At 49.5% G+C, this 13315-nt stretch overlaps 1 protein-coding gene across 1 annotated transcript in view; it reads right to left on the bottom strand.

Annotated features, from left to right (window-relative positions):
• Nucleotides 1–13315, bottom strand: part of LOC121855952 (probable G-protein coupled receptor CG31760) — a 76919-nt gene that overhangs the window by 9195 nt on the left and 54409 nt on the right. The window contains 3 exon segments of the mRNA XM_042351171.1: nt 1903–2012; nt 7172–7325; nt 11680–11737. Of these exon segments, the coding sequence (XP_042207105.1) occupies nt 1903–2012; nt 7172–7325; nt 11680–11737 (322 nt within the window).

Raw genomic sequence — 13315 nt, 5'->3', positions numbered from 1 at the left:
ATATTAAATATCCTAATAGATAAGTAGCTATCCTAACTGTGTTAAATTAGTTAAGCCGCAGATCTATGGGGCATTCAGTGACAGTAGCCTCATAGTCAATATCTGCAGCAGTTGTCGGAGTTGGGGCAGAAGCTCTCGTTCCCCTGAGGCAGAGCAAAGCCGACCGAAGGAGAGAGAAAGACAGTCGACATCTCATCCAGGCTGTAACATAACTTCTGGGCTGCTGCTTCTGTTCGGAGATCAACTCCGTGAGTCTGGCGTAGAAACATCTTGCGCTTGGTCCCATCCCACCAGAGGTTGTGAACACTAGAGGAGTGAAGCTGCCTTGATCAACGTTTTGAATTCTCTCCCCATATGCCCTTCTCTTGTCGTTCTCGTTCCTCCTATGTGCAGCATCGAGAGCTAGGTTACGGTGACATACGGCCATGGGATAAAAAATCCTGATGTCGAAGAAAGCTCGCTGTCCCAGCGTCCAGAATCCTCGAGCACTGACGTCCATACGGGCTTCGTTAGATGTGTTTGAAGTCCTGTGTTGGAAGATCTCACCATCCAATGGAAGGAGGGTCGGTTCTACCATGACATCCCGGCAGATTTCCTTCAACATATTTGCGGTGAGGTCCCTTACCTCGTCATGCCTCATGCATATGAAGCCCCCCTTCTAGCACACCATGGCGTGATCGCCATCATAGGAAGAGCCACACACGCATTGGGAGGGCAAACCTTCTACTGGCCGACCGTACCTTAGAGCAATGGCATCTGTAAATTCTTGTTTGTTAAGACTGAAACCATTTGCCCTTATCGGTAACGTAGTTAACCAGTTCGAGGCGCCCATTTCCTGCACTATAGCTACCTTTTTTTTCAAATTTTCTGGAACCTGCAGCAACAGTTGCTGCAACTTATCATTTTGGCAGTGCTGTCGATCTGTCGTAATGGACCTACGAATCTCGTTTAGTTCACTGGTCTCGACCTCTTCTGTTGCGTTCTGGGCTATTATGTGGTCCGTGAGGGCTGCCGTGAGCTGAAGTGAATTTTGATGTTCGGTGGCTGCAAACTCCTCTGGATTGGTTAGTCCCATCCCTCCCAGTCTTGATGGAAGTGCAAGAAGTGCTCTTTCTGCTGGGGTTAAGTGAGTGTGTTTCACTAATTTGGGAATGAACTTGACACTGATAGCTTCTTCCAGAGGGTGGAGGAGGAGTCCGATATCAGGGATAGTACGCATCAGGTAGTTCCAACGATGCTTGACTCCAAGGGTGAATGCTGCAAAAGCCGCATGTGGCTCTGTGTTAGCAATCTCAGACAGAGCTTGGATTTCACTAACCCACTCATTCACCTTTCCCGCTACGTACTCGGTCTACTACCACCATCACTGCTACTACTACTACTACCACCATCACTACTACTACTACTACTACCACCATCACTGCTACTACTACTACCACCATCACTACCACCACCACCACCACCACCACTCCCCCTGACCACCACCAGTTAATAACATTTTACTCGTACTGAATCCAATATAATTTTCTCTCATTTTTCAACTTTTTTCAGTCAAAACACACACACACACACACACACACACACACACACACACACACAAATTCTTGAAATATGTCATCGGTTTCCATTAGTCTTTAGTATATTCCTTCACCAGTGTCATGACGAGCTGCCACCACCACCACCACCTGCCACCCACCACCACAGATTTGGTTAGGTTACGAAAGCTTAATCTTGGTTGGTTATGTAAGGTTAAGTTGGGTTTGGATTACGTACTCAACTTTGGGTTTTGTTAAATATGGTACTCAATCCGGTTCTTGATGAATAAACAGTACTCAACAGATCTCGATGAATAAACAGTACTCAACGGGTCTTGATGAATAAACAGTAATCAACAGTACTCACCTCCAGGTCTTCATGAGTAAGGAAGAGAAGGTGATGCAGAACCCTAGGTGTCTGGTCCACTTGGTTGCCACACAAGAGTACATGTCCAGCACAGGGAAAATGGCAGCCATCTGTAGGAGAGAAAGTGACCAGTGAAAGTGACGGGAAAGTAACAGGAAAAGTGAGTGAAAGTGACAGGATGGAAAGTGAGTGAAAGTGAGTAAAAGTGACAGGGAAAGTGAGTGTAAGTGACAGGGATAGTGAGTGAAAGTGACGGGAAAGTGAGTAAAAGTGACAGGGAAAGTGACAGGATGGAAAGTGAGTGCAAGTGACCGAGAAACGGCAGCCATCTGTAGGAGAAAGTGACCAGTGAAAGTGACGGTAAAGTGAAGGTGACAAGGAAAGTGAGTAAAGAGGATGGAAAAGTAAGTGGAAGTAACGGGAAAGTTAATAATTAATATAAAAAACACTCAAAATATCCACCAATCAATTAATTTAAGTATCTAGGGAGAAGTCAATGCAGTCAATAAGTGAAACAAAATTTAGGTAGACGGATTCACGGTACAAGAACGCATAACAACAACAACAATAAGTTCAGTCGTTCGTGTTAAGTAGCTCGGGTGGTCTCATGGCTGTCAGTAAAATAAAATCTAAGTAGACGGATTCACGGTACAAGAACGCAAATAACAACAACAATATGTTTAGTCGTTCGTGTGAAGTAGCTCAGGTCGTCTCGCCAGCTGTCAGTAAAATAAAATCTAAGTGACGGATTCACGGTACAAGAACGCAAATAACAACAACAATAAGTTCAGTCGTTCGTGTTAAGTAGCTCGGGTGGTCTCATGGCTGTCAGTAAAATAAAATCTAAGTAGACGGATTCACGGTACAAGAACGCCAACAACAACAAAAGGTTCAGTCGTTCGTGTATTATTGATATTCAACCTCTACGCTATAAAGTTCCCGTGTAGAAAACTTTTACCTAGTTGGTGAAGTTTTATACCTCAAGCTCTCATTCTTTCCCTCTCTTCCTTCATCGTCCTCCTCCATCTTTCTCTCTCCCTGACCATCCTCCTCCTCTCCCTCACACCTCCTTTCCCTCACCAACCCTCCCCTCACCCTCTCTCCCTCCACCCCTCTCCCCTCACCACCTCCCCCTCACCACCCCCCTCTCCCTCACCACCCCTCTCTCACCCCCTCACCTCCCACCACCCCCTCACCCCTCACCACCCCTCACCCTCCACCACCCCTCACCCTCCCACCCCTTTCCCTCACCACCTCTCTCCTCCCAACCCCTCTCTCCCCTCACCACCCCCTCTCCCTCACCTCCCCCCCTCTCCCTCCCTACCCCTCTCCCCTCCTCCCCCTCTCCCTCACCATCCCCACACCTCACCACCCCTCTCTCCCTCCCACCACCCCCTCACCTCACCAACCCTCTCCCTCACCTCCCCCTCTCCCCTCCACCACCCCTCACCCCTCACCCACCCCTCTCCCTCACCCCCCCTCACCCTCCCACCCCTCTCCCCTCACCCACCCCCTCACCCCTCACCCCTCTCCCTCACCTCCCCCCTCTCCTCCACCACCCCCTCACCCTCACCACCCCTCTCCCTCACCACCCTCTCCCTCACCACCCCCTCTCCCCTCACCTCCCCTCTCCCCTCACCACCCCCTCACCCTCTAACCCTCTCCCTCACCAACCCCTCTCCCTCCCCTCCCCCTCACCCTCACCTCCCCACCCCTCACCCTCCCCACCCCCCTCTCCCCTCACCCCCTTCTCCCTCCCACCACCCCTCTCTCCCCTCACCCCCTCTCCCTCCCACCCCCTCTCCCTCACCAACCCCTCTCCCCTCTCCCCCCCTCTCCCTCACCTCCCCCCTCCCTCCACCACCCCCTCCCCACCCCTCCCACCACCCCTCTCTCCCTCCCCACCTCCCCCCTCTCCCCTCACCCACCCCTCTCCCTCACCACCCCCTCCCCACCCCTCCCCACCCCTCTCTCCCTCCCACCCCCCTCTCCCTCCTCCCCTCTCCTCCCACCACCCTCACCTCACCACCTCTCTCCCCTCCACCCCTCTCCCTCCACCACCCCCTCTCCTCACCACCCCTCACCCCTCACCCACCCCTCTCTCCCCTCCACCACCCCTCTCCCCTCACCCACCCCCCTCACCCTCCCCACCTCTCTCCCCTCCACCCCCCTCTCCCTCCCCACCACCCCCCCTCTCCCTCCTCCCCTCTCCCCTCCACCACCCCCTCACCCTCACCCCACCCCACTCTCCTCCCACCACCCCTCTCCCCTCACCAACCCCTCTCCTCCCCACCCCTCTCTCCCTCCCACCACCCCTCTCCCCTCCCCACCCCTCTCTCCCCTCCCACCACCTCTCTCCCCACCCCCCTCTCCCCTCACACCCCATCTCCCCTCCCACCACCTCACACCCCTCTCCCCTCCCCACCCCCCTCCCCTCCCCACCCCTCTCCCTCCCACCCACCCCTCCCTCACCTCCCCTCTCCCCTCCCCACCACCCCCCTCCCCACCCTCACCACCCCTCTCTCTCTCCCACCACCCCTCTCCCCTCCCACCACCCCTCTCCCTCACCCCTCCCACCCACCCCTCTCTCCCTCCACCACCCCTCTCCCTCACCACCCCCCTCCCCACCCCTAACACCTCCCTCTCCCCACCCCCTCTCCTCCACCACCCCTCCTCTCACCCCCTCTCCCTCACACCCCTCACCCTCCCCCACCCCTCCCCACCCTCACCACCCCATCTCCCTCACCTTCTCCCTCACCACCCCCTCTCTACCTCCTCCTCCCCCAACTCATCACGGTAGAGGCAACACAGACGATACCAGATATTTGCCATATGTTATCGTCACTTTGGTTAACAGGACAACTACACTACACGGTCAAGGGAGACTGAAGTATGGCTCGTATACAGTATATAACTGTGTGTCTGTTATATTGTGAACGATCAATTTACGATACCTTTATTATCTACGATCACTGTCAATCCTAACCTAACCTAACCTAACCTAACATAACATAACCTAACCTAACCTAACCAAACCTAACCTAACCAAACCTAACCTAACCTAACCTAACCTAAGTGAATGTGAACGTGTTTTTTTTTAGTCTTGACGTCACACTGGATAAAGGTAAACATTGTTATATTAACTCTAGGTACACACGGAGGTTAGGTTAGGTTAGGTTAGCAACTATAGTCTACCGCCATTACTTTACTATATTATGTACCCATTTACAGTTGGGTGAAACTGGGGCTACACCAGAGGAACCAGTTACCTTTAGGGACACGAGTCAAGTGCAGAATCCACCAGCCACCGAAAGGATTTCTGAGGACCCTGAAGGAAAGCACGTACCTGAGGTCCCCAGGTACATACTATGGTCCTAGGGGCTGGGGCTGGGGCTGGGAGGCTGGGGCATGGGGACGGTAGTTAGGGACGGAGTTTAGTGGCAGTTGAGTAATTTGGTCAGACCTATTCACGGGTGTATAGCAACAGATGTGCTTCAGGGCCGTAGCTATACCCATCTGAACGGTGATGATGGTGGTGATGAGGATGGTGATGGTGGTGAGGGAGGAGGTAGGTATAAACACACACCTGTAACTAACACCACCACCACACCTGTAACTAACACCACCACCACAACACCTGTAACTAACACCACCACCACACCTGTAACTAACACCACCACCGCCACACCTGTAACTAACACCACCACCACCACACCTGTAACACCACCACCACACCTGCAACACCACCACCACACCTGTAATTAGCACCACCACCCAGAGTTAAGAACACATCAAAGTAATTCACTAAATGTCACCCACATATAGTATAATAATTGTCCTGCCATCCAGCACTGTTCATCAGAGGATTTTTCAGCTAATTCCTACCTGTCTGAATGTCTGTCTAATTTGATTAACCTTTCTGTCTGTCTGTCTGTCTGTCGCTCTGTCTGCCTGTCTGGTCGCGATAATAACACTATAGTTTTGTCATTCCACAGCAAATGTATAGAGTTGCCAGACAAATAGTTTTCAGTGTAGCTTTGTGTCTTGCACACACACACACACACACACACACACACACACACACACACACACACACACACACACACACACACACACGCACCGTATGCGTCACCAGCCCTGTCATCTTCAACTCCACCCAACAACGTCAGCTAGAGAAGGTAGAGAAAAGGCCCCAGAATCATGCTCGGCGCAGAATACCCGGCTACCCAACGCTCTCTCCACCCTGGAAGCCATCCCTCAGTGACCTCCACCACCAAGCACTGAAAGGTTTGGCCGTGGACTACTGCACCACCCTCGCCACCTGCAGCCCCCCACCCACCTCGCGCAGTCCGCCACTACAACAAAATTCACCCATAAGAGCCCACCGATAGATATAAGAAAAGCACCATCCCATCTATTGTTAAAATAATAAACAACTCCTGATTTATGTAACTGTAAGCCCTGTAAATGTATTCAATGCATATTATATCATTGTGTCTAAATCAAATGTGTGTTCAATATTTTCAGCCACCGGCTGCACTCTATTAATAAAACTGTTTATTATTATTATTACACACACACACCAGAGACTTTAAAAAACAATAATACTTACGTCTATTCCATCTTTATAACTTCCTTGACGAAAAAAAAGTTGAAAAAAAAAACAAAAACAAAACAGGGAAAACAAAAGCACACACGCAACACATCCGAATGAGGAGGTCTACATAGGGTGAGGGAGGTGAGGAGGAGGGAGGTGAGGGTAGAGGGAAGGTGAGGGTGAGGAAGGTGAGGTGTCCAAGACCTCGCCTCCTCATTTCCCTCAACAGATGCCTAAACTGCTTCATGTATCAAATGAGGTCATTAAGAGGCTACAGAGGATAGTTTAGTGAGCGGGCGTAATTACCTGAGTGAGTGAGTTGTTGTGTGTGTGTGTTATAAAGACCTTCTACTATACACAACATAGCCTCACACAGTCACATGGTGTACGATATTGACCCATTGCTCGATGACTAATTATGAATATACATACAGTGCAGACACGATCACAAGCACACAAGAGACATGATCACACGCACACACAAGACATGATCACAAGCACACAGGAGACATGATCACACGCACACAAGACATGACCACACACACACACACACACACACACACACAATGCCCAAGGAACACTAACTGACTTCCATGGTATACCTCCCGCCCAGCCAGCCAGCCAAACAGACAGTCAGATACACAGCCAACCGCTCCAGACAGCAAGACCCACCTCAAGGTACATGATAGCACAGCCGATGAGACAGATGCAGAGGAAGGTCGGGGAGGCGAGACGGAACACCTTGACGCTACGGTAGTGGTACACCAGACCCATCAGCACGAAGGTGAACACCACACACAGCGAGGAGATGGTGAGGAGCGCCAGCCTGTAGGAGGTAGGTAGTGGTTAGTGGTTCAGTTGAAAGAGAGAGAGAGAGAGAGAGAGAGAAGAGAGAGAGAACTGAAAATAAACAAAAGAACTAAACAATCCCACTACTCCACCAACAATAAAACAGACTAAGTTCACATTACGTAGAAACAAATGGATTAGAACATTATTTTTTTATTTTAACATTATTAAATAAAACACAAAGATATAATTTCAATTATACATACACAAAAAAAAAAACTCTAACACCACACCCAGCCTACAGTATCCCTACACCACACCCAGCCCACAGCACCCCACACCACACCCAGCCCACAGCAACCCCACACCACACCCAGCCCACAGCACCCTGCACACCACACACACCCAGCCCACAGCACCCCCACACCACACCCAGCCCACAGCACCCCACACCACCCAGCCCACAGCACCCCACACCACACCCAGCCCACAGCACCCCACACCACACCCAGCCCACAGCACCCCCCACACCACACCCAGCCCAGCACCCCACACCACACCAGCCCACAGCAACCCCACACCACACCCAGCCCACAGCACCCCACACCACACCCAGCCCACAGTGCACCCCACACCACACCCAGCCCACAGTACCCCTCACACCACACCCAGCCCACAGCACCCCTACACACCACACCCACATACACCCCACACCACACCAGCCCACAGCACCCCACACCACACCCAGCCCACAGTACCCCACACCACACCCAGCCCAGCACCCCCACACCACACCCAGCCCACAGCATACCCCAAACCACACCCAGCCCACAGCTTCCCACACCACACCCAGCCCACAGCACCCCACACCACACCCAGCCCACAGCACCCCACACCACACCCACAGCACCCCACACCACACCCAGCCCACAGCACCCCACACCACACCCAGCCCACAGCACCCCACACCACACCCAGCCCACAGCACCCCCCACACCACACCCCAGCCCTCCACAGTACCCCCACACCACACCCAGCCCACAGTACCCCACACCACACCCAGCCCACAGCAATTCCCCACACCACACCCAGCCCACAGCACCCCCACACCACACCCAGCCCACAGTACCCCCACACACACCCAGCCCACAGCACCCCCACACCACACCCAGCCCACAGTACCCCACACCACACCCAGCCCACAGCACCCCCACACCACACCCAGCCCAGCACCCCACACACACCCAGCCCACAGCACCCCAACACCACACCCAGCCCACAGCACCCCACACCACACCCAGCCCACAGCACCCCACACACACCCAGCCCACAGCACCCCCACACCACACCCAGCCCACAGCACCCCACACCACACCCAGCCCACAGTACCCACACCACACCCACCCACAGTACCCCAACACCACACCCAGCCCACAGTACCCCAACACCACACCCAGCCCACAGTACCCCCACACCACACCCAGCCCACAGTACCCCACACCACACCCAGCCTACAGTACCCCTACACCACACCCAGCCTACAGTACCCCAACACCACACCCAGCCTACAGTACTCTAACACCACACCACACCAGCCCACACTTAGGCTGACAGTTCCTCATTTATTTATTTTTATTGGGCACCTTACATCCCTGTAAGGTGAAGTGCAGAAGTGTTTACAGCGCCCAACAGGGAAGCATGCTGTCTCATGCTGCTCTTTATGACTCATGAGTTAAAGTGCAGAAGCTCGAAGAGTCAGTGGTTTATGTCACAGCTATTGAAGTCCAATAACTCCCTGAATACTAATTCAACTTCTCACCTGACTGAAATTCCACTTTACTGCTAGGTGAACAGGACTAATGGGGCTAGAAGTAAGTCCAAACAACTCACCGCCCGGAATCGAACCTGTGACATCTCGCTTGTGAGGCAAGAACTGTACCGCTTCTACCACCGGTCCCCAGTTCATTAATGAAGAAGAGTTTTGCATGAGCTTCACTGACGCTGTTTTCATAATGAAAGTTTTAGGAAGTTTATTATTATTATTATTATTATTATTAATATTATATTATTATTATTATTATATTATTATTATTATTATTAATTTATTATTATTATTATTATTATTATTATTATTATTATTATTATATATTATACACTACATAAATTCTCATCATTTTCCTCTTTTCCTGTCTACCTTTCATCCTCTTCTTCCTCCTTTCACAACTCCTTCTCCTCTCTCTCTCCTTTGTTCTCCTCTTCCCTAATTTTCTCACCCAAAGCAATTCACCCTTTGCTCTCTCCTCTATCCTCTCTCTCAACTCTACTTCAACCACGTCTTTTTACTCCTTTCCTTCCTTCCTTCCTCCTTCCCAACCTCCCTCCCCTCTCCTCCCTCCCTCTCTCCTTCCACCCCCCTCCCCACCGCTTCCCCGTCAGCTAATCCTCAGAGTCATCCCTAAATCTGAGGGATTACGGAGGCGGCACAAGGGGCTCTGAGATACGTCTCGTGGGAGGGCTGCTTCCAGGACCCGTGCCCCCTGGACTTTGTTGGACTCTCCACTTCTCTCTCTCACTCCCCCTATCCTTCCCATCTCCCTCTTTCTCCCTCACGCACGCCTCACCCCTCTTCTCCATCCCATCTTCTCCTCTCCTCCTGCATCCTCCCTTCCCTCCTGTATCCTCTTCCCTCCCTTCCGCATCCTCTTCTCTCCTCTCTCCATCTTATATTTTCTCCTCTACATTCCTCTCCCATTCCCTTCATCACACTCTCCTTCCTCCCTCCCATGACTATCCACTTGTTCCATCACCTCTCTTTATTTCTCCTCACCAACTCTACCTTTCTCACTCTCCTTCCTTCCCCCTCCCACCCTTTCCTCCCTACACAGCCAACAAAATGTCTTCTCTCTCTCCTCCCTTCCCCAATCCTCCTTCCCCCTTCCCCACCCTCCTCCTTTTTCCCCACCTCCCTTACCTTTCCCCACTCCTCCCTTTCCCTTCCCCCACTCCTTCCCTTCCCCCCTAATCCTATATCAACAATTACGCAGAAAATCTCCTCCATATAGGAACCCCAAGTCGACGACAACACACAGAGTGCAGTCAAGACCCGCTTACTGTATAAACCCTAACCTGACGGGGCTATAGGTATATTGTTTCATATAGGAGATATATTATTTACAGTATATACAAGGGGGAAGGAAGGGGAAGGGGGTGGACAAAGGAAATGATGGCGTATACTTACCGATCGGAATTGATTAATACCCGGAAGTTGGTGAGAAGGTAGGGGAGGGTGGGGGGATAGGGGAGGTGGAGGAAGGAGAGAAGGATGGGGAGGAGAGGGAAGGAAAGAATAAGGAAGTGAGGAAGGAGGAGTAGACGTACGAGAGGGAAAGATTAAAGGAGGGTGTTAAAAGGGGAGGGAGGAGAGGCACTGGTGTTTAAGAAAACCCTAACTACAGGCTACTAACATGTAAACTTTCAGAAACATCACTTAATATTAAACAGTTTCAAAAAAAATAATAATAATAATATTAATACATAATAATTCATGTGTTGGCTTATTCCCTGAAGGATCACTTAACACGGTACACACGGCAGAGAGAATCACTGACGAAAGCAAAAAAATAAATAAATGAATGAAAAGAACATTTACCTGGCCTCTACTTACCTGACGACTAATTAATTAACTCCAAGGCACCATCCAGAGGGCCTACTCACAGTAACTAAAGGATGTGATTAATATGGAATTTAAGGCATTCAACTACTAAATAACACTCAGATATGATTTTCAAGCGATTAAACTCTTTTGAATTGTTTATTACGTAAGGACAATTAGGTTTTATTTTTGTAGTTTTATAAAAATATCGAGACTTGCACGATGAGCCAACCACTCAGATAGGACCGTACTACCTGAAGAAGCATCACTTACAAAACACATTAAACCTCCTTGAAGTGCTGGTGGACGTAAGAGGGGAGGCAGTGAACATCTATACCTGAAGGAGAGGACAGTGAACATCTATACTGAAGGAGGAGACAGTGAACATCTATACCTGAAGGAGGAGACAGTAAACATCTATACCTGAAGGAGAGAGACAGTGAACATCTATACCTGAAGGAGGAGACAGTGACATGTATACCTGAAGGAGGAGACAGGAACATCTATACCTGAAGGAGGAGACAGTGAACATGTATACCTGAAGGAGGAGACAGTGAACATCTATACCTGAAGGAGGAGACAGTGAACATGTATACCTGAAGGAGGAGACAGTGAACATCTATACCTGAAGGAGGAGACAGTGAACATGTATACCTGAAGGAGGAGACAGTGAACATCTATACCTGAAGGAGAGGACAGTGAACACCTATACCTGCAGGAGGAGACAGTCAACACCTACCTGAAGGGCCAGTTGTAGTGGGCTGCAGGGTTCATCGTTTTCACACCCGAAGCAACTTAGGGCAAGCCTCGACACACATACAGCATCTGTAGGTGGGGTTCTGACTGTCCTGTTTACCTCCCACGCCACTGTCAAGAAGAAGAACCAGTTAGTTACAGTTTCTCTTACAGTTTCACCCAGTTATATACCAGTGGAGTCTCTGTTATCTTACACTTACTCCAGTCAATGCCGGTTAATACACTCGTATATATACAGTCATTTGGGAAGGACACCGTTTAACCCCATCTTCCACATTTTGTATACAGTTAAACCAGTTACTAACAGTTTAATTATTATTATTTAAAAAAATTCAGAACGACTTGAAAGAGAAACGGTTTAGTCTTAGGAACTGTTATCCACATAATTTATGTTGTATGTATGTATGTATGTATGTATGTATGTATGTATGTATGTATGTATGTATGTATGTAAGAACGTATTTATATGTATGTATGTATGTATGTATGTATGGAAGAACGTATTTAAGTATGTATGTATGTATGTATGTATGGAAGAACGTATTTAAGTATGTATGTATGTATGTCTGTATGTATGTATGTATGTATGTATAAATGACTAGTACAATAAAGGCCAGTTTCAATTATCCTATAGTACCATTGAGTAAGGCTTGGGATATTGTTGAGTCATTCCTCCCTCCTCTCTCCCTCTCCTCCCTCCCTCCTCCCTCCTCCCCCCACACTCACCTCTCCTCCTCCCCCAGGTGATATTAGGGGTCAGCCAGGCGACACAAGTAGGCCTCTACACTTCCCATTAACCTGTTACGACACTTGAACCATAAAGGAAGACCAGGGGAAAAATATTGTTATACCTTGGATTTTAAATTTGTTGCTGTTGGTTCCATCTGGTATTTTATTTTAGTCTCTCTCTCTCCCTCCTCTCTCTAGGACAGCGAGAGGAGGCCTGAAATGCAGGTAGAGGGGGGAGCAGAGAGGAGGGAAAGGAGGAAAGTAGAGGAACGTGAAGAGGGATGGAAGGATAGAGGAGAGGAGGGATGTGTGAAGGAAGGAAGAAAAGGAAGGAAGGAAGGAGAAGAAGGAAGGAAGGAAGTATAGGACAGACACAAATGAGGACAAATTCTCTTAAATAAACAAAACTAATTAAACTACAACACCATAAACAATATATGCCCCTAAAATTTCAAAAATTCCTGTTTTTAAATTCATCTTCCTATCAATCTAAATAAAAGACCAAAACTAACTCAAAACAAGAGTCAAATCCACCCCAAAAAAAAACATCCTGATAATTATTGTTTTCCTGGTGACATGGAGACCGAAAAATAGCTCCACTCAACTGACGATATGTGTCCAAATTCTGCAAAAAATCATAGGTAAAAACTCTATCCCTGATTAGTGGCGTCAACATGAACCTGATTGGCTAAAGCTCAGGGAAATATGAACCTGATTGGCAAGCCTGAGGAAATATGAACCTGATTGGCCAACCGGTGAAGCCTCGACAAGATGAGGTTGTTTACAGTCAATGGCGACGTAATAACATTGAGTTTCTATTTACAGGAATTGGTTAGTTTCATCTATTCACATTTTCCTTTGCCTGATGTTGGTGTGTGTGTGTGTGTGTG

This window comes from Homarus americanus, unplaced genomic scaffold (genome assembly GCF_018991925.1).
Source record: "Homarus americanus isolate GMGI-L3 unplaced genomic scaffold, GMGI_Hamer_2.0 scaffold19117, whole genome shotgun sequence".
Taxonomy (NCBI): domain Eukaryota; kingdom Metazoa; phylum Arthropoda; class Malacostraca; order Decapoda; family Nephropidae; genus Homarus; species Homarus americanus.
The sequence above is the reverse complement of the archived record's forward strand: the minus strand, read 5'-3'. Positions and strand labels throughout refer to the sequence as shown.